At 35.4% G+C, this 25,063-nt stretch overlaps 4 protein-coding genes across 6 annotated transcripts; 1 reads left to right on the top strand and 3 right to left on the bottom strand.

Moving 5' to 3' along the window:
* Window positions 1-336: 336 nt before the first annotated feature.
* Window positions 337-3,968, bottom strand: LOC142608448 (uncharacterized). Its single transcript, XM_075780227.1, has 2 exons — window positions 3,275-3,968; window positions 337-706 (listed from the first exon to the last, which is right to left on the bottom strand). Exon 1 carries the CDS (start codon window positions 3,800-3,802, stop codon window positions 3,302-3,304), a length of 501 nt encoding a protein of 166 aa, XP_075636342.1. The 5' UTR covers window positions 3,803-3,968; the 3' UTR covers window positions 337-706; window positions 3,275-3,301.
* Window positions 3,969-5,015: 1,047 nt separating this feature from the next.
* Window positions 5,016-12,819, bottom strand: LOC142607845 (putative RNA methyltransferase At5g51130). 2 transcript variants are annotated; one of them, XM_075779491.1, is made up of 9 exons: window positions 12,605-12,819; window positions 11,934-12,048; window positions 8,633-8,680; window positions 7,229-7,490; window positions 6,640-6,727; window positions 6,419-6,484; window positions 5,831-5,899; window positions 5,522-5,655; window positions 5,310-5,401 (listed from the first exon to the last, which is right to left on the bottom strand). In XM_075779491.1, the coding sequence occupies exons 1-8, from the start codon at window positions 12,686-12,688 to the stop codon at window positions 5,566-5,568; spliced, it is 822 nt and encodes a 273-aa protein (XP_075635606.1). In that variant the 5' UTR covers window positions 12,689-12,819; the 3' UTR covers window positions 5,310-5,401; window positions 5,522-5,565. The 2 variants fall into 2 exon arrangements, with proteins under 2 accessions (XP_075635605.1, XP_075635606.1); XM_075779490.1 differs by having other exon boundaries at window positions 5,016-5,655.
* A 3,128-nt stretch (window positions 12,820-15,947) lies between these two features.
* LOC142607625 (RNA-binding protein Y14) lies at window positions 15,948-20,047 on the top strand. The gene is made up of 4 exons (XM_075779182.1): window positions 15,948-16,493; window positions 18,162-18,298; window positions 19,086-19,240; window positions 19,729-20,047. The coding sequence occupies exons 1-4, from the start codon at window positions 16,148-16,150 to the stop codon at window positions 19,772-19,774; spliced, it is 684 nt and encodes a 227-aa protein (XP_075635297.1). The 5' UTR covers window positions 15,948-16,147; the 3' UTR covers window positions 19,775-20,047.
* A 1,768-nt stretch (window positions 20,048-21,815) lies between these two features.
* LOC142607104 (uncharacterized) lies at window positions 21,816-24,524 on the bottom strand. 2 transcript variants are annotated; one of them, XM_075778521.1, is made up of 2 exons: window positions 23,333-24,524; window positions 21,816-23,173 (listed from the first exon to the last, which is right to left on the bottom strand). In XM_075778521.1, exons 1-2 carry the CDS (start codon window positions 24,465-24,467, stop codon window positions 22,026-22,028), a joined length of 2,283 nt encoding a protein of 760 aa, XP_075634636.1. In that variant the 5' UTR covers window positions 24,468-24,524; the 3' UTR covers window positions 21,816-22,025. The 2 variants fall into 2 exon arrangements, with proteins under 2 accessions (XP_075634636.1, XP_075634635.1); XM_075778520.1 differs by having other exon boundaries at window positions 21,816-24,524.
* Between the last annotated feature and the right edge of the window lie 539 nt (window positions 24,525-25,063).

Below are 25,063 nucleotides of genomic sequence, written 5' to 3'. Positions count from 1 at the left end.
TCTCTTGCAGAGTTGGCATATCATCATCAAATTGTTTAAGAATAAAAATACAATTGGCTATTTAATTGGCAATTGGCTAATGAGGGGATAGGCTATTTTCATAGTCTAATAATTATATAAAAAGCTAAACAAACCATAAACTCGGAATTTTCTATACAATTGGCTATAAAACTACAAGCCATAGATTTGGTGCTGGATATCAGTCATATCGCTACAAAATAAAACTACCAGAAGGCATAAGGAAGAATCAGGAATAAAATTTGAATTAATGGACAAAAATATATCTAAAAATTCTAAAGTAAATCTTACCAAAAAAAAAACACAAAATCACTACATATTTAATTGGGAGAACTGCTGTAATCTTTTCTACTTTTCTTCTCATCCATGAGTAATATTACATAATGGAGCCAAAATGTGGTTTATCTAAAGACAAGGGAACTATTCAAAGACACCCCTTAAAAGAAAAAAAGAAAAAAGAAAAATCAGACATATTAAACAGAAGGGCATCCCATTTTGATCTTTTCCAAAGACTTCCAGCCTTCAAATGCTCAACATCGAACAAAAGGACATATTAGCTCTCCAGGCAACTAGCCCTTTGCACTACTCAATTTTCTGCTCAACAAGCCAGGTCAACCATATAACTGGGCATATTCTGATATACTCCAAAGAGAATGAATTGGCCAAATCTCTAGAATGGTAGAATCACCTGTAGAACAACACACAGTGGCCATTGTGATAAAAGATTTCTAGGGTAGGAGCAGCAAGTGATTGTTTGAACTTGATAAAAAGAAAATGATTAACATTTCTTTGAACTACACTATTGGGATGTATATGAGACCAAAATTGGAAATTAACATTAATTTTCAACCAATATAATTAGTAGGTACTGTTATGAAACTATATTTTTTTACTAACATCTCGAGTCTCTTGGGCCTAAAAATCGAGTTTTTGAGGGTCGATTTTCATAGTCTGATCTGTTTGATGTGACATTTTTTCCACGTGGTGTTTATCTGGAAATTGAGTCTCTAAGACTCGATTTATATCTTATATCTGTACTTTTTTATTTTCCTTCTTTTTTCTATGTTTCACATCTGTTCTTCATGTCTCTCTCCTCACTACCTCTCCATCTGCTTCTTTCTTCCTCCACGCTGATTTGCACAAGTCCAGCCGCCACAAACCCATCACCTCTGACCCATGCTGACCCAGGCCGCCGCGAGCCTAGGTCACGCGACCTAGGCAGCCATGCACCCAGGTCGCGCGACCCAAGCCGCCGCGCGCTTAGGTCGTGCAACCCAGGCAGCCGTGGATCTGGGCTTGCTCGCCTTGGTTTTTTTTTTTTTTTTTGTGGTGGATTTTGCTTAGTCATGATCTTCTACAAATCCCATGGTGGTGGGTGGATTTTGACATGGGATAGGCAAAATGTGGGTTTTGGTGGTGGTTGTGTATTTCTGGGAATGGATTGTAAAAGACTTAAACTTAATTTTTTTTTTTTTGGCTTGTAAATCGAGTCTTAGAGACTCGATTTCCAGGTAAACTCCACGCGAAAAAAATGCCACATCAGACGTGATCGGACCATGAAAATCGAGCCTTTGAGAGTCGATTTATAAGCTCAAAATAGAGTCTTTTAAACTCGAGATGTTAGTAAAAAATATAATTTGGTAACAGTGCCTACTAATTATATTGTTTAAAAGTTAATCTTAATTTCCAATTTTGGCCTGTATATGACTGTAAGTGCACATGCAAGACTCTAACCTTAGAAATCTTACTATCATAATACCTTTTCATATCCTCCAACCCTTTTTGCAATGACAAAATCCCCCGGTTGTGGGAATTTCACCCCGAACATAACAGTGCAAGCAACTAAGGTAATGTGACAGTAGTAATGCATGTGTTTGGCAAAAATAATGGGTAATATGCTAAAAGGGTAAAGACACTAGGGAAGGTTGTAGAACTTCCAGTGTGAATCTTCCTCCTAGAGACTTGAATCCCGGCCCTTGCCCTCCACACCCCATAAGCACTTATAGTTATGGAGTAACCACCGTATCAAGAGAGTAAACGGTGGTTTTTACGTGTGAAAAAAGAAAAACAATTAAAAAAAAATGTGTAAATGCACTTTTGGTCCATAAGTTTATGTGGTAAATGAAGTGCACCATTACCACACTAAATTAAATACAAACGTGTTGTCTCATTTATTTATTTATTTTCGGTTTATATATATTTGAGAGATATGTAATAGTAAATGGAATGGTGAGGACATAATGTTTATCATATTCTATTTCTTTACTGTGTTCATTTTTTTTACAAGATAGAAATTATACTATAACCTAATCTAAATATATATGTGTGTGAAGTTTCTTCTTGGAGACTTGAACCTTGGCCCTTGCCCTCCAACACCCCACAAGCATTTATACTTATGGAGTGATCATCGCACCAAGAGTATGCATTGGTCACTCATATTTATTATGGTTCCCTTCAACATAAATAATTTGTAGAAAAATAATCGAGGCAAAATTACAATTTCTTTATTACCAAAATTATTGCATTATGTTATTACTTTGATAGAATTAATATTTTGTGGTCCTTTGATGCTAGAATATGTCTATATCCATGACATCTTCAAAGAAACTAATACAAACAGGGTCTTTTGTGCAAATTTGGATTAAGATCAACCGTAAGAATGCAAAATGCTTGACATTTGGTGACTTCAATATGAGAACACATGGATCCACTGCATATAATAAGGTAAATATATGTTTGAGGAAAACAAAGGTTTCATTCGCACTTTCTAGTGTCTCCAAATTCAAATCACTCCTCCTATTACAACTATCAAATTATATATATATATATATATATATATATATATATATATATATATATATATATTAGAGTATTAATCATTCACCATTATATTTTAAATCATGTCCTTTTTTTTACTTTTGATCAAATTATTGTTGCATTCTACTATTTTGCTCTTAAGATAAGTGCATAATTTTTTTTCCCTAATGCAAACTCAAAAGGTGTGACAATATATGGTGAAGTGGGGAGAGCATAGGAGGAAAATTATTCAGAAAAAAAAAAAAAAAAAAAAAAAAAAAAAAAAAAAAAAAAAAAAAAAGAAGAAGAAGAAGAAGAAGAAGAAGAAGAAAGAGAGAGAGAACCAAATAAATACTATATCTGCAAGACATTCTAGTGTCTGTAAGAGATATCAAAGTTTTCAATTAAATCATGATTTGAAAACTAAAACAATTCATGTAGAGTGCAAATATAGCTATACCAGGGAAGAAGAACAAAACCCAAATCATCATTTGAGTAGCTGAAATCCATTTAATCTCTCTAACTTCTTCAGAACCCTCACAACTTCAGCTAGAACCACCTCAGGTTCCGTATTGTCATCAACTCCAACCATTCTTGCCAGAAACTGTAGCCTCTTTCTGGTTCCCTCTTCACATACTATTTCATTAATGCTTTGCTCATTCTCCCATGAATCATAAACAACATCCTCTTGAAGACAACATGATGACTCAACATCTGACTTCAAATCAGAATCTTCATCAAGTTTGTCAGAAAGCTCAGATGAGTCTCCTCCATTGAGCGTCTCCAATACAATAGAGTTGGTTCTCTGGGCCCTGGATCTCTCAAGAGCATTAAAAGCAATAAACTTCACCTGATTGAATTCACTCAAGCGGGTTTGAGGCTTTGAGAACAAAGTTGTGATGAAATGGTTGGAATGATCAAAGAAAGTGTATTGCTGTATGCCATTACAGCACAAAGTTGGGTCCTCTGGTTTGTCTCTTGCATCCATTGTGAAGTTTGTTCCAAGACTGTCTTGCAAAAGCTGCAAGGAATTGATTTTTTAAACAAAAGAAAACGTTCACTCTTTAAATGCTATAATTAGAGAGCCGCTACGAAAGTGAGGCCAAATAGAGTAATGTCGGTAGAGAAACCAAAGGGTTTTCAAGGAATTATGATAACCATGATGATGGTTTCAAATGCTATGCAATGACGATGTTGAATTCTACAAATGTTGGCTCAAGTGTATGGCCAGGTTCATTTTCATGCATCACGCATAAGACAATATTGGTCAACAATCAACATTATAATTTATTTTAGAATAATTTATGTTTTTTTCATTTGTTTCTCTTTGCCACCATTATTGACGAGGTTTTTAAGGTCATTGAATTTGAAAAAATTATTCAAATACTCCAAGAGCGGTATACGATAATAAAACAATTGGCTTGAAGAAGTTTACAACTTTATATTCACTGTACGCAGAAATATACAAGAATATAGGTAGTTCTTTCTAACCTTTTAATATTTTTCAATCTTTAAGTAAAATACTAAGAATCTTGTAGTTCAATTAACACTTATTGGTGTTTCCATCAGAATCGCCACTCCCCCATCTATTGAATTCTCTGGAAAAGAAGGCAGGCAATTTTATCTTTTATATTTTGTAAAACAGACCAATAAACTCTACCGACTAAACCAGTAAACTTCCAAGTACCAGTCGTAGATCCAACTTGATTATTTTTATCCTTCAAGTAGTTAGCATTTAAACAGGTGAAGATCAGCACGCCTGGCAGATAAATTAAGTTATGAACCGACCATTTCAACCAGGGAAGGTTGTACCCTGCTACCTACCCCAATTTCTACCGGTTCAACAATACCATAAGCAATGCTTAAACTGAGCTAAGTCCAGGTATTCATCCCAGCTCAACCAAGCTGTTCTGGAATCCAAAAATCTTGGACCCAAACCAAACGTACCCATCATAGCTGTAGAAAACGCGCAGCAACTTTATTTGTTCTGAGTTATCTGATCATACGATTCAAACAATCTACTTTGAAACACAATTTTGAATGGGAAAAATAAAGCAGACGATTCTATCCTCCCTAAACTCACAGATCACCTTTTACTCACATGCCATTGGATGGTAAGTATCTCTGTCAGGGTGTTTTTTTTTTTTAATTCCTTACAGCAAGTGGAGAAGGGTGGATTTGAACCTAGGTTCGCTTATACGGAATCACAAAATTACAAGGCTCTTAATCATAGAGGCTGTATCGGTTACAATCCAATAACAGGATGGCACAAACAACTTAACATAGCTATAATATTTATGGTTGTATGTGCAAATACAAAATCAGAGGAAAAGGAACTCTATTGCTTTGCCAGTAATGATCTCACACTGCTTCCATGAAGAAAAACGAGCAGAGTAAAAATATGAACAAAATGGACCTCATATTTGATAAAATTAGCTTCCCCTCTAATCATTGCTTTATGAAGTCTTGAGGCAAGACAGATGGTAATCCCATCCCATCCCATCCCATATCAAGAGTACACGATGGAGATCCACATTGTCTCAGTCAAGCCATATGAGCATGTTTCATCCAAGTTTTCTGAACATCCCTGCGGAATTCTACGATTGATTTTTTGTTAGGCCGTAGTGACATATCAACAACCAATTAAAACATTACTCTCTGAATTTTACAACGTATTCTACCTCTACAAAGATAGAAAAATGATTACATATACTAGGGGAATTGGGTTTAAGATGCTGTTTACTAGATGAGTCATTTGTGGAACACCAAAATAGGCCTGTTGAATCCAGCTTTGCTGCCTGATAAGTGGGAAGTTATATCTTCTACCTTTCTAAATCCAATCTGCAATTACAATAAATATCAGGTATCTTTATTATCAAAAAAAGATTTTGTGTGTGCGCGTTAATCATCAGATATCTGAGGATGTTGACTAACAATTGAATAAGTCAATGTCTATGTACAGATCATCTGAATTTCAACTTCAGCACTAGTGCTAGAACAAGAGCTTAAAACTTACCTTATCTAGAAGTATTTCCTGAAACTTTGCTGGACGGAATAGAATACTCCTATAATTCATTGCTGTTGTCTGCAAAATGAGTACAAAGCAATGCCTTAGACCCTCAGCATAATTAATCAATTAAAATTCAATCCATAACTTTATAAAGGATCTGAAAAATTTACACTAAGCCAACAATTTGAAAGGTTTGTCAAAATTTACAATTCATATTACTGTATACCTAACCTCAGATTCCAGTAAAAGGATTCCTTTTTCAATAACAGTACAGGGAAAAAAATGAAAAGAACATGAGCCCTCTCCCATTTTGTAGATGAACAGGCTTAGATATGCTCCTTATCAGAGCATGAAGAGCAGAGAGTTGAAGAGCTAATGCTACAGCCTAATAGCAAATGATTAATGACAGACAAAAGGAATCCCATGATCTACAGCCTCCTGTGAGGCTCCCTTATCACAACTATTGTGTATAACTGTTGAATGCAACAGTCTAGGGTTTGCAACATCTCTTATCATTACATTAATTAATAAATAAAGATTTAGTTGTGCATGTATAAAATAGCTATCATTTAGAGATGCAAAAAAAATGATTACCTCAGACACAAGACGATTGTTTTCATATGACTTCCAAGGTTGAGGTTCCAACACAAGAACACCACCCTGCTTAAGAAAATAATAACTCCTGAATATATCGTTCAAGATACCATTTCATAAAACAAGGGGCAGTGCAATGAAACCACAACTATCCTCAACCAAGACCCCATCAATAATTTGAAGAAAATAAAATGTGCATAATAAGAATAAATAAAAATTACCGGACGAAGCAGTCTCCAAATCTTTGAAAATAATGTAATCAATCCATCATCACCCCAATTCAGATGAACCCATTTGGTTACACTCAAGCTGCATTGCAGGAGACAACAAATCTTACCAAACAGAGCATAAAGGTTAAGCAAAATGTGAACCATAAATGAGTTTTATAATAGCATGTAAAAATAATAACAATACATATTAACTATCGGTATAATAATTGTTTCCATTTTTTGTTACAGATGTTTAGAAAAGCTATTTTTTGAACTGAAAGAGGCCCAAATGCTTTTAAAAAATAAAATAAAATGAAGCTGTTATCAAACAACTCATGAATATATTTATCCACTACCTAAAACAAGAACTTCACAAACTTTTTCATTTAGAAAACTGAGGCACATAAGTGCTAAATGATTGGAGAGAGATTAGTAGCATTAAGTTATTTAGGTAGTTTTTCAAATATTTTTATTTTTTTCTGTAATGAAAGCAATGCAAAAGGATTAGGTAGCATGAAGTTTTTGACAAACAAGGTTCTCTTATCTCTTTCTTTTACTTTATACTAGACACTAGACATAACATAGCCAAGAAAAAACTTACCAAAGAATAGTATCATATTTCTTCTCCGGTGGACACCTACTCTGAACAAAATTTTCTTGTTGGAATGAGACCATGTGAAACAGATTTGTTTCCGTAGAAGGACAGTCCCTAGAAATTTCCATCATCTCTTCATTTGGCGATGCAGCAACACTCTGCTCTGAACCATTTGCACTCCTTGAAACCTCCAATGTTGAAGCCTTTGCATGTGTCTTCCCAGCGCGTTCAAATTTTTTGAGATGCCAGTTTGCGTCCTCTATTCGATCTGGCACATAAAGAAGATTACATTAAGCACAATCCCCGATTTCAGGTCCATTTCAACCTTGAAAACTTCAATACTTGAGCACAACTTTGTCTCATACTGGTAAAACCATACTTTTAAATGAAATGAACAACAATCGTTAAGTTTCAACTAACCCAACCTGAAACAATGTATGTTTGGCTAGGATTTGGCCTAAGGTTTTCAAAAATAAAGTGTTCAAGCTAGGCATTGATTCTAATCAGAGTCAGACACATACATCCAGATGTTAGCCTAAGAGACTCATCAAGCTTGGGAAACAGACTAGGGTCTATAAGGTCAATATATAACCAAAAACCAGAATGTGGGCATTTTACACGCACTTATTTCAATACTGCACATGCCTATAGATAAAATACGCCACTAAAGCATCCATTCTGCAGAATTTTGACACCTCTAGGGATAAATGCTAGAAGGTATTACTAGAGGAATGTAGAATAGCTTGTGTGAATGCGCCTGAGTGTAAAGAAGGGGTATTGATGTGGGAGACACACACACACACACACACACAAACAAAAAAAAAACTTAATTTTAATTTAGTTTTATTTTATTTTGCAAGTCAGTTGTATTTCTTATGGTATTTTATTTTAGGCCTTATTATTTAAGTAGGTTTAGGAGTATTTTTATTTAAAGTAGGTTATTTTTTGTAATAAGGCAATTAGGTTTCCTATGCCTGTTAGAACAAAGGTTTTGTATCCTATAACAACAAACTATGTACTCTTATCAAAGGGACTTTGATGAAATGAAATTTGATTTGGAAGAATTACAGTTGCTTGGTGTTGATTCCTAGCAACTTAGGTGTTGACTCCTAAGTTTTCTATTCATGGTGCTGACGCTAGGCAAACTCCTAAGTGCTGATTCTTAGGGTTTATCCTTTTTCCTTTTGTTCAATTTTCCCCTTTATCCCCCCATTTGATAATGTCTGGCATCAGGTATTAATAATGTCAGTGCCCTTTAAAGCTCATTTCAAGCACACAAATCAATATTTATTTTTCCATTTTTTACCCAAAGCCTGAAAACATGAAAGAACAGAATCATAGAGAAAAGAGCATAATTTCAACTTACATAGAACTTTGGAGCTAAAGATATTAAGATGAATAGAATCTTACCAGAATCAATGTCAATTCCAAGAATGCTTCGGCAGCGAAACTTTTTTGCTGTATAAAAGAAATGATAACATCAGTCTAAGTAAAGTCATGGCTAAACCTGATATTATATATCTCATATATGTTGTCAACTTAATTCTCAAACTGCACCACACACACAAAGCAAAACAACCCAAAAAATAAAAATACAAAGCAAAACAAAACAAAACAAAAGGAAGGCATAACTTGAAATAAACATGACTTTTTTCAAGATTTCACAAGGCAAATAATCAATACACTAGATCTTATCAATGCAATCAATCCTACTCCTTTATTGATTTCTTTAATTGTTCTTTTGGGAGGTTGAAGGTTGATCATTAATAATCCCCTTCTCCCCATTCCTATTCTTTTTATCTCCACAACAACTGGAGGTCTCTATTTCAGAATGAATCTACTAGCTCTTCTCAATTGCAATTCTTTGAGCTGAAAAGAATCAATGGGAAAGTAGTTGTTCAACCACCTAGGGAGGTTGTGGATGAGGGTATTGCTAAATGGGAATCAAGTTTAATTGGGACTTCTTTGACAAGGCTCCTTCATTCTTGTTGGTGAAACGTTTTGTGGAGGGTCTATGGGGTCAATATGGTCTTGTGGAGGTATTTGCTCTGGATAATGGCATGTTCTTATTCCATTTCCCAGATACTCGAAGTAGAGACTCTGTTCTTAAAGCTCGACTTTGGCATATTGCAAACAAATCCATCTTCTTGCGTAAGTGGAAGCCAAGAATGCAATTTCTTGATCTTTCTTTAAGCAAAATTCCTATTTGGATAAAAAATTTCATCTCCCTGTGGAGTACTGGAATCACATTTGTTTAGGGCATGTGGCCAGTGGGGTTGGAAGGCCTTTGTACGCTGATACTGTAACTGAAGTGAATCAAAGGCTTGGTTTTACTCGGGTTTTTGTGGATGTTGATCTGGAGGCTGAGTTTCCTAGGGAGATATAAGTTGATATGGGGGATGGTAATTATTTTCTTGTTGGGATTGAGTACCCATGGATCCCTATGAAGTGTCCAAAATGCAATTTTTGTGGACACTCTGCTGCCAATTGTGGTAATACTGAAATGGTTGATCCAAAGAGGATGACTAAGAGAAGATGGGTTCCTAAGGCTAAGGAGGTTGTAGATGAAGTGAAGGCTGATAATACAAAGAGAAAGCAAGCTCAAGTGAAGGTTACTAGTCCTAAGTTAACTCCAAAGCCTCCTTTCTCAAGTAACATGCAAAGGAAGATTCAAGAACCTACTCAGTTTAAGTTCCATCCCTACTGCAAAGCCTTGAAGATTACCCACTTGAGTTTTGCTGATGACCTCCTCATATTTACTGCTGTTGATCTTCCCACAACAAAACTAGTAAAAGAGGGCCTTGAAGGAATTTAAAGTAGCTTCTGGCTTGGATATAAACCCAAGCAAAGAGTGAAGTCTTCTTCTCAGCTGTGCCTCAAGGTCTAAATGGGAAAATTCTGGATGTGTTGCAATTCGAGGGTACTCTTCCAGTTAGATACTTGGGATTACCTCTTATCTCTGGTAGATTAAGGTTGAAGGACTGTTAGCCACTTATTGATAAAATTCAAGGCAGAATCAAATCATGGTCATCAAGGAAACTATCTTTTGCTGGTAGGTTACAACTCCTTCAATCTGTTCTATATAGTATATAACGATTCTGGTCAAGTAACTTTATCCTCCCAAAGAAGGTCATCAAGACTCTGGAGCAGAATTTTAATCATTTCTTGCGGCAGGGGCAGGGTACTAGCATAGGGTAAACTATAGCATGGGAAAAAGTTTGTTTACCTAAAAGAGAGGGGGTTGGGATTGCAAAGAGCCGCAAGTTGTAATAGAGGAGCTGCTATAATGAAATACATTTGGAGCTTGTTTACTAATGCTGGATCTCTTTGGGTGGCTTGGATTCATGCAAATCTTCTCAAAGGCAAGTGTTTTTGGACTATAAAAATCCCACAAGAATGTACCTGGGGTTGGAGAGGACTTCTTAAATTGATGGATGAAGCAAGAAAGTTTATCAGGTTTGAGGTGGGGGATGGGAAAACTATATTTCTTTGGCATGGCCTTTGGCATCTTGCTGGGGTTTTGGTCCAAAGATATGGCTTCTGTGTCATTTATGATGCTGCAAGTAATCCTTAAGCTAAAGTGGATTCTGTGATAAAAGATAAGACATAGAATTGGAGGCCTACTAGATCTGATGCCCTTGTAACTATTCAGAGTCAACTATTCCTTGTTGAGCTTAAAGATGAGGATAAAGCCCTTTGGCAAGTTACTAAATTTGGGAAGTTTTCTTTTGCTACTACATATGCTGAGATTAGAGATAAATCTAGCGAAGTTGAGCGGTGGAAGTTGCTTTGGTTCCATTTAACTATCCTGAAGCATTCATTTATCGGTTGGTTAACTATAATCAACAAGTTGTCCACATGAGATAGAATGGCCAAGTGGGGGTACTAGGGTGATAGCTTATGTGTTTTTTGTATAAATAACCTTGAAAGTAGAGATCATCTGTATTTCAAATGTTCTTTCACTAGAAGAATTTGAGATGACATGATGAAGTTGTGTCTAGCTTCAAATGCTTAGTTTGTGTGGGAGGATTTGATTGCTTGGGGAGGCCAGCGAGTTAAAAGGGAAGGGGCTGAGAGTAATAGCTTGCAAACTTGCTTGGCGGGCAACGGTCTACCACATTTGGCTGCAAAGGAATGCCATAGTTCATGAAGAAAGAACTTGGACTGAAGAGCAGCTAAATAGAAGCATCATTAAGGATGTCAAAGCTAGGCTGGGGTTTAAAAAAAAGTTCAAGAAGTCAGTTTTGAATACTACCATCTGTTGTAATTGTGGGATTGATCCAAGTAGTATTTTAAATTTGATCCTAGAAATCCAGTGCTGCTATGTTTGCCAGAGTGCTATTGCGCTGAAGCTGCTATGTTTGCCAGAGTGCTATTGTGTTTGAAGGTGCTGGTTTTGTATACCTTATAGATGCATTGTTTAGTTGTTAGTGAGTTTTGTTTTGCCATTTGTTTTGGCTTGCTTTGGTTTTGCAGTTAGTTTTGTATTTTAGTTGTTGTAGCAGGGAGGTTTCGTATGCTGGTTTATTTTGGGATTTCCCTTTCTAATATGTGTTTCCCTTTCTAATACAAAGAAGGCTGTTTGGCAGAACTAGAGAAGATTAACATCAAATTATAGCTGAAAATTTTCCTTTATGGACAATTGCAACCAACAGAAGGCTTAGAAGCCAGAAAAATACGTGTCCACATTTTAGAGTTGAGAAATGGTTACCAATGAGAATGGTAATTATGCCACTATTGCACCCAATATCAAGACATTCCTTGTCTTCAAACAATTCCTTCTTGAAGACGTTTAACCGAGGATCTTCCTGCAAGTCTTGACCAATCTGAAACATCAAAATAAAACAATATTGTTAGGGAAGTCTTGTTATTGTTTTAAATTAACAAAGGTGATTTACACAGCCACTATAGAGAAAGAGCATCAGCTCTAAAGGAATTCTTAGCTTCCAAAATGTTAATGTACTAATCCTATCTAAGTAATTCAAACTGCGAGACACCATATATCACAAACAACATATTCACAAACTAAGTCATGTGCTAAAAATCTATTCTTTTTTTTTTGGCTGAATAAATATACAAAAACACAACTGCATTCATATTGGGTATGACACAATTGCTAAGCAACCCAAAAATGACACCAAATTAACCCCTTTTTTTAATGCTAAATAGATATATAAACTACATTGCTTATCCCCCAAAAAATAATATATATATATATATACACACACACACATAAACACAGCTTGCTCCGAAACACAAAATCACACCAACAAGAAGTTTAAAGAAAAAAAATTAAATTTTGAGATAAAACACGATAATGGGTAGTGGGTACTTAACAAACTGAAAACAAAAACCTGACAAAGGATGAGTAAGAAAAATTACACGGTAGCCATAGTAGTTTTTGTAATTGCCGAAAACAAAAACAGGTTTACGTTTTCTCTTACTGTGCTGATGCTGCTGCTCCATATGTTTGGTTTACCGCCGACTGAGTCCGCACGCAGCGCTCCACAAGCCGTCGGAGCTGGATGGTGTATTCCGCTGCTAACCGAAACGCACCGACAGAGAGAGAGAGAGAGAGAGAGATGGCTGGGCTGGGCTGATTTGGGTTTTGCTTTTTTGACTATAAGCTTAGTTTTCTCTACTTAATTTGGGTTAGGCTTGGGCTTGACCGTTGAAACCAAATTGCACAATTTTTCTTTATTTGATTTGGGCTTGAGCTTTGGCCCTTGGGGTCATTAGTTCTTAAATATAAAAATTGGCTTGGTCAATTGGGTGTCGACTAATCTCTCTCTCTCTCTCTCTCTCTCTCTCTCTCTCAAACATTTGAAACGAGAAAGCCCCACCCAAATCACAGGAGAAAGTATATGGTGTTTCAATTTTAACAGGCCAGCAATTTATTTGGTGTGTCATATCCAATAGATGATTGACAACTGTTAAAAAAGAGCCACAAAACTTGCTCTACCAACACAAACCAAATGACAATTTTGTCCCGAAAATTTTTCAATCTCTCTCTCTCTCTGATAGGAGAAGAGTCAAAGGTTATTTTTTTGGGGGGGGGGGAATCTGAAAGAAAAGAAGGAGAGAGAGAGAGAGAGAGAAAGAGTGGCAGGGGTTGGAAAAAATTTTGGTTCAAAATTGTCATTTGGTTTGGATGTATTTTACAATTTGATTTTGTTTGGTTGTTAACTAGATACTGAATCGCTCAGAAAAGTCGTATGTAGTTGTGTTATGATTAGGGTCATTCTCTAGTTTGTAATAACCTACTCAAACAATGTAAAATCTTCTCTTTTATGAAAATGATGATTTATTGTGTTTCAATTGGTAAATAAATTGCATTGTACAAATGAATTTCACTAGGTGTGTTCTATATTTTGGTTATAATGATGATTGATGGAATTTGCAAAAAATTTCAAAATGTTATTTGATTAATAAAAATCATAAAATTGAAAATTTCTATGATATTTTGCTTACTCATATATGTCCAATGCATAAAAAATACAATTATTTAGTTTTTAGTATTATTCCTCCCACAAATGATGTACATTGTTCTCTCGACCCAAATAAAAAGCTTATAAACATTGAAGGTTATGCCAACTTGTGAAAGGTATTAATTCGAACAATTTTTAGGCAAAAATTACATGAAACAATATATCTTTTTCAAGAATCTAACAAGTTAACAATATGCAACTTTTTTTAATTGCAATGGATTTCTACCATTGCATATACAATTAGTATTTCACTTGAAGCTAACATATTGAACGTAACATGTAGCTTCATTAGTTACAAAAATTTGCCACAATGCTTAATTACTCGATCAAATGGTTAATACAATGCTTAATTACAATTGTGCAGCCCCACAATTGTGACGAGGAACTTGAAGAAGAAGAAGAGTGGGATCTCATGTTATTGACAATGGAGCTTGGAATTAGCAACTTTCATATGTTTGAGACACACAAAGATGAGAGTTGGGTTGGGTCCTTCAACTGAATCCGGCCCACTATGTGTTAAGATTGATTCAAAACCCAATTAGCTTTTGTTTTGTTTTGTTTATTTATTTATTTGTTTAATGTTTTTATTTTTAACTAATGCTATAATTAGGGTTGTCCAAAACCATCTGGTGACTCGACTCACCTGGAGAACCCGACCAGAACCGATTCGACATTGGCCGATCTGACTATTCCGGCGGTCGGCGGTGGATCTTTTCCACTTGAAACTGACTTCGGCTAGTTGGTTTCGGGTTCTCTCCCCCCAAACCTAGAAAAACCCAAATCGATTAGCCAAAAAAAAAATCAGATTCTGGCAAAAAAATTTTAGATCTTAGCGAAAAAACCTAGATTCAGGCAATATATCACGTAGATCTGATGAGATTTTGACCGGATCTAGCAAAATCTCATTGAATCCGGTGAGATTACTACTGAATCTAGCGAAATCTCATAGATTCCGATGAGATTTTTGTCAGATTTGTGTTTTTCTCACTTTTTCTCACAGTTTTCTCGCCGTTTTCTTAGATCTATGATGCCGACCGACCTATCCGCCATCCGTTGAAGTTTGATTCGCCCGACCCATTTACTTCAGCGGTCTGCGACGAGTGAGTTTTTTCAAAACCCGATTCTGTCGGGTCGGTTATGGGTTGGGCACAAATTTGATCCAGATTGACTCGTGGATAGCCCTAACTGTAATACATTAACCTCATCATCAATCAAATGGAGAGATAAAAATAATACAGTAGAGGAATAAAAATAAGCTTGTGAGAGAAACATTCGATTACAAACTTAAGGTTACAATTCTCACTCAAAAAATTAACTTTGCTACATATTTTAAAAATCTTATTGTGGAGTAGCATGTTTTTTATATTTTGAACATAAGTGTCAAAATTCGTATTAATAAGATATTATTTACTTATTTATCTTTAAAATTTATTTTTTATTCATAATTTTAGACTAAAAATTTAAAATTTAGATATTTGATTGATGACATAGTTTTTAATCTTTAATCTTCTAAAAATTTTAATTAAATAAAAAATTTGTCAAAATTCATATATAAAAAAATAATAATGAATAAATTATAAAATTGATGTAATCTACAAATGCTGATTATATTGTTTGCAATTCCTTGTAAACAAAATAAGTATTCTAAATACTAAATAGAGAGGACATCCTCCTCTATCAAAAAAAAAAAGAAAAAGAAAAAGAAACTTTTTTCCATAAATATTTTTTAAAAAATTGATATAAATTCTACTTTACCCTAATTTCAGTGTATATGTGTCTAAAGTTCTTTCTTGGAGACTTAAGTTGGGTTTGGCTACGGATGAAAAGGCAAATGTTTGCGTCTGCATTTTTCCCCCTTTTTTTTAAGCATGTTCTATGGCTGGAATGCTTTTTCAGAGGGTCCCATGCACTGTTCACGGGACCCATAAACTTTTTTCTTTACACAAATTTTTATTAAAAATGGATCTCATGGCACTATTTAAACATTTAAAAATTATTTTGCTATAGTGTTTTCAATTTTTAGTAAAATATTTGGTATCAAAACACATTTTTAAACTCTAACCCTTACCCTCACTAAAGTGACCATCACATTAAAAGTGTGTAATAATTAAACGGTAAAGAACCTATCCCATAATAATAATAATAATAATAATAATAAAACACACAAATCTCAAACCCAAAGTCCAAGCCCTTCCCCCAAAACCCATGTAAAAACCCAAATCACCCAAATATTATTTATAAAAAAAACGAAAAGATAGAATAAACCTAATATTCGAGATCGAGAGAGAGAGAGAGAGGGGCAGCCTTTTACAACTCGAACACCAGCACAACCCACACACTCAGAGTTCACACAGAAAGAAAGAGAGACAGACACACACAAACACACAAAACAAAACGCACAAAATACATACTTAGAGAGATAGAGAGAGAGAGAGCTATGGCGAGTGCAGCAGAGGTTGAGGCAGTAGATTTCGAGCCAGAGGATGACGACCTCATGGACGAGGACGGAGGCATCGTCGATGCCGCCTTAGACGCCTCCGCCTCGCCGCGGGCCCCACTCCATCAACAACAGCAGCCGAAGCTCAAGTCCGCCATAACGGGCGGCGCCTCTTCCTCCGCCTCGGCAGCCGCTGCTGCGGCGGCCGCCGCCGCCGCAGCTAGGAAGACCAAAGGGCGTGGCTTCCGTGACGACCACCACCCCGAATCGGCCGACCGGTCTTCGAGACTCGCCAACTCCAACTTCGACTCCCTCAAGTCCGGGGATGGCCCTGGTCCTCAACGATGTTAGTCTCTCTTTTCTATTTTAGGGTTTCGTAATTAAAAAGTTTGTAGTTTTTATCTTATTTTATTATTTGATTTGATTTTCGGATTCTAGGGTTTTGGCTGATGACTTTTGTGTTTTCTTAATGGGGATTGTAGGGTTTTTGAAATGTTTAGTAGCAGAATGATTGAGAGATAGTTGAATTTGGGGATCAAATAGATGAGTGTTTGGGTTTAAATTAAGTTGAGAGAGATTTGGTTACTTACTGTTGAAATTTGGTTGCAAATTTGGGTCTATGGTTGAATTTAAATTCAAATCTTGTGCTTTCGAATTGACTTTTGTGTCTTCCTAGTGAGAAATTTGGGGGGTTTTTGAAATGTTAGTCGTTGAATGATTGAGATAATGAGTTTGGAGATCAAATAATTAATGTGTTGGTGGTGCTGAAATTAAGTTGAGAGAGAATTGGTCACTTTTCTAATGAAATTTGTACGGTTGTTTCAATTAGAATGATTTTTAGCTGTGTGCGTGCACGGGCGCATGTTGGTTTCAATGAATATTGTGATTGTGGCTCAATGTTGAATCTTTTACCGACTGAGTGGGTTTTGAGCCCACACTTGGACTCCATTTATTCTGTTGAGAACTAAAAATCAATTAGATTATTGAGTCCTGTTGAGATATGTTTGGTTATGTTTTGATAGAAATGATTGAAGACTTGAGAAAAGATTTTTTTTTTTTTCAACCTGTATTTATTGGTTTGATGGAGTTCAGGATTTTTGCTGAATTTTGATTCTTTGCTGTGATTTTGGATTCTCAAGCTTATGAAATTGCAAAATATTAGTGTGGGTTAAGTGATTTCTTCCTATTGGTTGAAATAATATGAGACCTAGAAAAGTTTGCTCTTTTTTTTTTTTTCCTTCTAGTAATTATTTCTTCTAAGACAAATGGAACCTAACTTTGTGCTGAAGACATTGACCTCTATCTTCTCTAGGTAATTTTTTTTAAGCCTATGAAGATATGCATAGCTCCAGAAATATTATTAATGTTTCCAGAACTTTGTAGGCCTTTTAACCATCTGTTTTTTATCAAAGCTTAGACTTGAATTTGATTTGGAACAAGTTTCAGTTCATCTGAGATCTCTAATTTGGTCATAATGTTTTGCGATCTTTGGTGGGATACAAATAATGCCATCAGGAAGTTCTTTGCTTACTAGGGTTGATAGCTAATTCATTAGTCTTTAGGTTGACTCAAGCTCTCCATGTCCATTTCTTGAGCAACAACCGTTTCCTAATTCTTAGGATGTGAAATTCCAGCAAGATTTAGGAGTTTTATTTTTCTGTAGTTATGATAAACGAATATCTGATAGTGAATAGTACTGAGGAATATTTGACTTACTCTGAGTCAGTCAATGGTTATTACCTTCTATGAGTGCTGTTGTACACTGTAGTCATGGTTGTTGATGTACATGCCTGGCTGATACTTAAGTTTTTTTTTTTTTTTTCTCTGAAATTTTCAGATGGTTTACTATTTTTTTGGATTTTTTTTTGGAAAGAGATATATAACTTCATCATCTGCTTGGATTTTTTTGTTTTATTGTTTTAAGAGCCAGAATTTCTTCTTTCACTTCTCCCAATAATTATCTTTTACTTTTCTGAAGAAAGAGAATTATAAAATTTATGCTTCATATATGCAGCCGTTGAAGGGTGGATTATTCTGGTCACTGGAGTGCATGAAGAGGCACAGGAGGATGATCTGCAAAATTCTTTTGGTGAGTTTGGGGAGATCAAGAATCTGCATTTAAATCTTGATCGCCGCACAGGGTTTGTCAAGGTAAGCTCTAATTTACTTTGTTCTTTTTTAGTAGCAAAAATGGTGGAAAATTATATTCCTTTTGAAGCCAAGACATGTGATTTTGCAAGTGATTTTGTGTTGATAAGTTTTTGAACATTCTTATGAAGATTAACAATTTTTAATGATTATTAATCAACGTGAGGATTTCAATAGGTTGATCTTTTGCAAACATGTTGAATACTTTGCTGGGAATGTGGATAATATACTGTAATAGTCCTGCAATATACCTGTTGAATGACTGAAAAAATGTTAACAAGATAATCATTGTGGTTGTGGAGGCATTGTCTTAATTGCCCGCTACATTTTATTGCTTGCATCAGTTTTTAATTGTATATGACATGGCCTGCAAATGGAGGGAATGTCTCAAGTATTTGAATATGTTCCTGGTGGTAAAAGTTTTGGTAGATATCAAGTAAAATGTAATGAAAAACTGATAAATTATCTATATGTTTTTGTAGAATGATTCCCGTTGTACTTGAAATTTTTTATAGAATATTTAGTTGAAGTGGTTCCTTTGTTTGGGGAGCTGATTTTTTAAGTGAGACTAAGATTTAAGATTTAACTGAGTTGAGTTGAATAAATCTAAATATTATATTAAGACAGATCTGGCTAATGATTTTGTAAGTAGTGAAGACAACTAATACTTGAATCTTACTTTTTCTTGGTCACAATATTCGTTTGACTTTATCATCAGCTGTATGGGATAAAATTTTGTGATAAATTGTTCTTTTATTAAGTTGATGTTATTTTTAAAATTTTTTCCTAGGGGTATGCCCTGATTGAATACGAGAACTTTGAGGAAGCACAGAATGCTATATCCTCAATGAATGGGGCTGAACTTCTTACACAAACTATCAGCGTTGACTGGGCTTTCAGCAGTGGTTCCTCTGCCAATGGAACGATGAAAAGAAAGAATACAAGGTTTGCATATATACTATTTTTTTTTTCTTTTTGAGAAATTATTGAGAGATGACCTATTGTTTATAGAAAAAAAAAAAAAAAAAAGGCTTGCAAAAAATTTTATTTGAAGGAGGGAATTCCCTTAAGAAAAGAAGAGAAAAGAAATGGAGAAATTTATTTCATATTTCTTTGGTTATATCAAGTTAGTGGAGGTTGGAGATATTAAATGGAGAAAGGAAATGCTTGTCTTTTCTTTCTGGTTTCCAAATTTCTTTCCAAATCTCACTTATTTTTAAAGGAAGAAAATTTGTGTGGTTTCAGTTGAAAATTCTGATCCATCATCTCCCCCTTTTCCTTTCTTTTCTTTCCTCATTAACAAACCAAATGGTAGAGACATCTGGGAACTCTTTCTTTTCTTTTCTTTTCTCTAGTGGTACAAGAAATGATTTGTAGTTAAGCATTTATATCTCTTGCAAAATGTTTTTAACCTTGGATATCCACTTTTCCAGGCCACCCCGAGAACGTCGTTCAAGGAGTCCAAGGAGGAGATACTAGTGTGGTGTGTCTTGTTCCATCGTGAGGGTGTGTGAAATAGCTATGAGGAGACTGATGTTTATGTTGGTTATGCTAATGAAAGATTCTTGTTGATGCTTTGGTTAACACAGTTTATGGATTTGTTTGGTTCCTTGAGGACCCCTCACGCTTCTCCCTTGTATGGTCTTTTAATTGATGGTTTACGTTTAATTATTGTAGATTTGCGTTTTGATAACTCACAATGCTGTTCCTATTAGGATCCTTATTAATTAATTGTAGTGATCTTTGTTTTAATGACTCCAATGCTATTCCTGTTAGGACTATATTTATATTCTGAAGATGCTGGTTGGAATGTGACCTAATTATAATATATTTTTGTTATTCTATTTGGTGTTATTTTAGTGACAGGATTTGAACCAACTGATAGGGGAAAAAAGATTGGTCTTTTACCTATTATCATTTGTTTCTCTGGCTCAGTCTGAAACTCGTCTTTTCTTTTTCTTGTCTTTTATCCTACGTGTATGCCACACTCCTTTGACCTTTCTTATGTATATGAATCTATGGCGAAGAACATTGTTCCTATTCTCACAATACCACATCCGTTTATTGATTGTGAACTAATAAATTGGCTTGCGTTGAATAGTCCATTCCAATGAAAACTTTCTTGCAAAGCTTGCAACGTATGCTCCAACTATCATCGTCCATGTTATGGAATAACTTTTTTTTTAGTAGTTTATCTTATTACATAAATGAAGTCAGCTCAAAGATTGTGTGGGTTTCACATCCTGTAAGAGAGTTGTCTCATGAGACTGTCTCCTTAGGCCAACTTGGAAACTGTGACTTTAAATCATGATTTATGTGTAGTTTAAGTGTGTATGTATAATAGGGCATGTGAACTAACCCTTTTGATCACACTCAGTTTCTTCTACAGTGATTTCCGAACAATGAATCAGATGTAGTTGGAAGCCTTGCAGCTGGGGCTTTGTACCCATCTAGCATCTACAACCTCAGAATAAAGGAATATGTTTCAAGAAAATTTAGGACTAAACTTTTTTACCAATTTTGCGTGGCGTCGTGGCAAACTGTGAGTGTTGGAGAAAAAAGAGTGAGTCTATTTGAAAGTGATAGGCAACATTTTGGTAAAATTCTAGCAAAAAAATTGTGGTTCTAGACTTTGCTTCGGCTCTATTGTTTTTTTTTAAGGGCTTTAGGGCCTCCAAGCTGATGGTCCCAGTTGCGTGGCCCTGAACATGGCCACAGGCTGGAGGCCCAGCTCTATTTTGAACCTTCTCTCACTCCTTTTAAAAACACAACTTCTTTTCTCTTCTATACTTTTATTTGACTTGGGCTCGGGTTGGATTTCTTATTGGGTCATAAAAATATCCTCAACTTATTTTTTTTCCTCTGGGAACTTCAACAATTAATTGTACCGATCTTTGCTTTAATGATTCCAACGCTATTCCTGTTAGGATTATATTTTTTATATTCTTAAAATGCAGGTTGAATTGTGGGTAAGTTTAGAAAAGGATCCCTCCCACTTAATAAATCATCTATTTTCCTCCAATTTTAATGTAAGTGTAAGACACATGGAATTTAAAAATCCAATCTCTTAACCATACAAATTACAAACCTCACAAAATCAAATAAATGTTACATATCTTACATCTGGTTAAAAATTGGATGGAATAAAATGATTTAAATAGGATGATATCTTATCCAATATGCTATCTTGGAATTCTTTTGTAAGACACAAAATTAAAAATTACAAAAAAAATCTTGAATCAAATATAAATTTATATTTCTACTAGAAACTAGAAAGAGTGCAAAAAAAAAAAAAAAAAATACAAAACAATATTGATCGTTTCTTTTAATAGATGTAAAAAGGACAAATGTCAAATCTTAAAAATGGTGATAATTCCAAACCTTTCAGATTTGCCATTAATTTCATGTCTTTTAACACTAACTTATTGCACTCTATTTTCTTAAATTGAAAAGATTTGAATATATTCAATAGCCTGTTTAATAGATTTATTTTCATTTAACATAACATAACAAAACATCATCATCACTAAAAGTCTAAAATCCTCTAAAACATAATAATATCTTACATTACATATTTCTTCTCAGTTGCTCTCTCACTTTATTCCAAGTTTCAGTAATGGAAATTACTTGTTACCTATAAATGACTACTTGTGACCACTGTTTTTGCTGACTGAAAGCCATGACTTAGATCTTTGGCCATAAACTCCATAGCATGTAAAAGATCCAAAATTTATTTCCATTGCCATATTTGATGGTGGCGGCGAGTAGAAGGAACAGGGACAAAATATCCATTAATATATAAGCTTCCCACTATTACAAAGAAACCAACTGAGTATCCAATCCATACCCCTTCCCACCTGATCCATGTCTCCTTACTCTCATTCTTTGGTAAATTTGTTGGTGACCAGTCCTCTGGACATAGAACTTGAATTTGCATCCCACATAACCCGCTGTTGTTGGCATAAAAGTTTGGATCAATCATTGTATCCATTTGGCCACCAATTGGAATCTTACCTGTAAGATTGTTGTTACTCACATCCAAAATTGTTAGCTGTTGGAGCTTTTCTAATGATTGTGGAATTGAGCCCCATAGCTTGTTGTCAGACAAGTCCAAACTCTCTATATTAACTAAATCACCAAGACTTGTTGGTACCTTCCCAAAAATGTTGTTATGTGAGATGTTGAGAGTCTTTAGAGCCTTCAAAGTACCTAATGAAGCTGGAATTTCTCCACAAAGTTGGTTCCTTGACAAGTCTAACAAAGTGTAGAGATAGAGGTTGTGGCTTGAGAGACCTTGTATTGACCTCTTCCAATTCACTTCTAGATCATTAAACCTAATTGAGGGGTAGGTACCAGCAGGGGTAACCCCTCCAGAAAACCTCAGGAATGACGAAGATTTGTTGCGTTTTTCAATCATACCAACAAGATTTCCAAACATTGTAGGGATTTCTCCAACAAGGAAATTACTCGAGAGATCAAGAATTCGGAGGCTTCTAAGATTGGAGATACTGCTAGGGATTGAGCCTTGTAAGGAGTTGTTTCTTAAATTTAGGATTTCAAGGTTGGAGAGTTGGGAGAGATAGTCTGGTAATTCACCTGTAATTTTGTTGTCATGGATATCTAGATATTCAAGCCAGCTCAACATAATCAAGTTTCTAGACAAGCTCCCAGAAAACTTGTTTTCTCCCAATACAAGAATTCTTGTAACTGAGGACAAGTTTGTTGGAAGTTCACCTGAAAATTCATTTGAAGATAAATCAATGATTTCAAGTAGTTCATTGGACCTAAGATCTGGCAATGCTTGGCCAGACAATTTGTTGTTTGACAAGTCCAATAACATAAGCTTATAATTGTTGGAGATGGATTCAGGAACCTTCCCTGAAAAATTGTTCCTACCCAACATAAGAAAACCGAGTTGACTGGCATCACCAATGTTGTCTGGAAGTTCTCCATAAAAGTGGTTTTGGTACAGTAGAAGCATATATAAATTAGGGGAGTTGAAGAGAAGAGGCGGGAGAATACCCGTGAGATTGTTACCTGACAGAATTATAGTTGTAAGTTTCATTTCAGCAAGCCATTGTGGGAAGATTCCTTCTAGTTGGTTTTCACCCAAGTCTAGAAAAGTAAGAGTGTTTTGCGTAGAAATCCAGTTTGGGATTTCTCCTGAAATACCACAAGAGTTCATTGACAATGTAACTAGCATACACTTTGTTACTATCTTTGCATTCTTATTCCAAGGTAGATCATTCCCGCTGAGACTAATATGCTTTAGGCCCTTGATATTGAACAGCACAGATGGAATTTCTCCCGTGAGCAAGTTGTTTTCCAAGCTAAGTGATTCCAACTCAGTCAAATTCTGTATGGATGATGGGATTCTTCCTGTCAGCTGGTTGTAGCTCAAGATCAAATCCTTCATGTTGGATAGATTGCCAATATGTAAAGGAATCTGCATTGACAGAGAATTGTTCATCAAGTGCAACGTTTTCAATTCCTTCAAATACGAAATTGAAGATGGAATTTCACCAAAGAAATTGTTGTCGGCAAGATACAATTCTTGCAATTTCGTCATATTCCCTATCTCCTTAGGGATATTTCCACCAAGAGAATTACCGTACAGCCACAATGCCCTCAAGCTCGAAAGAGAGCCGACTTCCCCACTTAGAATACCGTGGATTGAATTGAAACTTATATCAAGATGTTCAAGATACCTCAAGTGAAAAAGTTGTGAGGGAATGGAGCCATTAAAGCCATTAAACCCCATATTAAGATAAACTAATTTGCTTAAATTGGCAAATCCGTCACCTGGCAATTCTCCATATATCCCACTCCGAGACAAGTCAAGGTGTGTCAAGCTTCTAATGTGAAAGAGCGGTGTCAAAATGGTAGAACTCAACACTTTAGAGTACCAAAATGGCGCGACGACAAGGGAGTAAAGATCTAGAGCAATCACAGTCCTTGCCCCAAAGCGAGAACTACAATTGACCATGTCCCAGTTGCAACAATCTGAGCTGAAATTCCATGTTTCAAACGTAACTCCCAAGCTTTTTGACGAAGCAGTAGCATTGATGACAGAGGCTTTAAATTGGAGAAGGGCTTGTTTTTGATCTTCAGGACAACAAAGTGAGGAGGTGAAGAGGATAAGAAGTACAGGCAGTACGCTGAGTTTTGCCATTGTTGTGTAACTTGTGTTTCTTTGTGCTTTGTTGGACGGGTATGAAAAGTTAGGAGTGGGCTGTGTCCTATAGCATATAGGTGGAGTTTGGATACAGCTTATCTGCGTTTGCGTCTGCTGCTGCTCTTTCTTTCTTTTTTTTTTTTTTTTTTTTTTTTTTTTTTGGATGCACGGGTCATGGGACAGTGACTAACAGTAACCATATTTGTTGACTTTTCAGTTTATCTGTGAGTCCGTGTACTGTTTATGAGACCCACAAACTTCACTTTACAAATTTTTTTTTATTAAAAATGGGTCTCACGGTACTATTCACACATTTAAAAATTATTTTGATACAATGTTTTCAGTTTTTAATTTTCAGTTTTCAGTTTTCAGTCTTCACATATATATATATATATATATATATATATATATATATATATATATATATACTGCCATAACTGGACTACTGAGCGGTGACCATTCTCACGTCAAGGCAATGGTTGGTAATTGCTTTTGAAAAATGAGTAACTACACAACTCGTGGCGCAACTTGCGCCACAGATGTGGCATCAGACTTTTTCTTCGAAAATAAGTGGAAAAGGAGATTGAGTATGT

This window comes from Castanea sativa, chromosome 8, assembly GCF_040712315.1.
Source record: "Castanea sativa cultivar Marrone di Chiusa Pesio chromosome 8, ASM4071231v1".
In the NCBI taxonomy this organism is placed as follows: domain Eukaryota; kingdom Viridiplantae; phylum Streptophyta; class Magnoliopsida; order Fagales; family Fagaceae; genus Castanea; species Castanea sativa.
This window is presented reverse-complemented; position numbering and strand designations above follow the sequence as displayed.

Bases quoted from the DNA above. Each gene is read 5' to 3' on its own strand.
- LOC142608448 (XM_075780227.1), bottom strand. From the start codon at position 3,802: ATGGATGCAAGAGACAAACCAGAGGACCCAACTTTGTGCTGTAATGGC.
- LOC142607845 (XM_075779490.1), bottom strand. From the start codon at position 12,688: ATGGAGCAGCAGCATCAGCACAGTAAGAGAAAACGTAAACCTGTTTTT. The intron at 6,485-6,639 runs GTAATTTTTATT...TTTCTTAAGCAG, and splicing joins TTTGGAGACTGCTTCGTCCG to GGTGGTGTTCTTGTGTTGGA. The intron at 5,656-5,830 runs GTAAGTTTTAAG...TTGTAATTGCAG, and splicing joins AGGAAATACTTCTAGATAAG to ATTGGATTTAGAAAGGTAGA.
- LOC142607625 (XM_075779182.1), top strand. From the start codon at position 16,148: ATGGCGAGTGCAGCAGAGGTTGAGGCAGTAGATTTCGAGCCAGAGGAT. The intron at 16,494-18,161 runs GTTAGTCTCTCT...TCATATATGCAG, and splicing joins TGGCCCTGGTCCTCAACGAT to CCGTTGAAGGGTGGATTATT. The intron at 18,299-19,085 runs GTAAGCTCTAAT...ATTTTTTCCTAG, and splicing joins GCCGCACAGGGTTTGTCAAG to GGGTATGCCCTGATTGAATA.
- LOC142607104 (XM_075778520.1), bottom strand. From the start codon at position 24,467: ATGGCAAAACTCAGCGTACTGCCTGTACTTCTTATCCTCTTCACCTCC.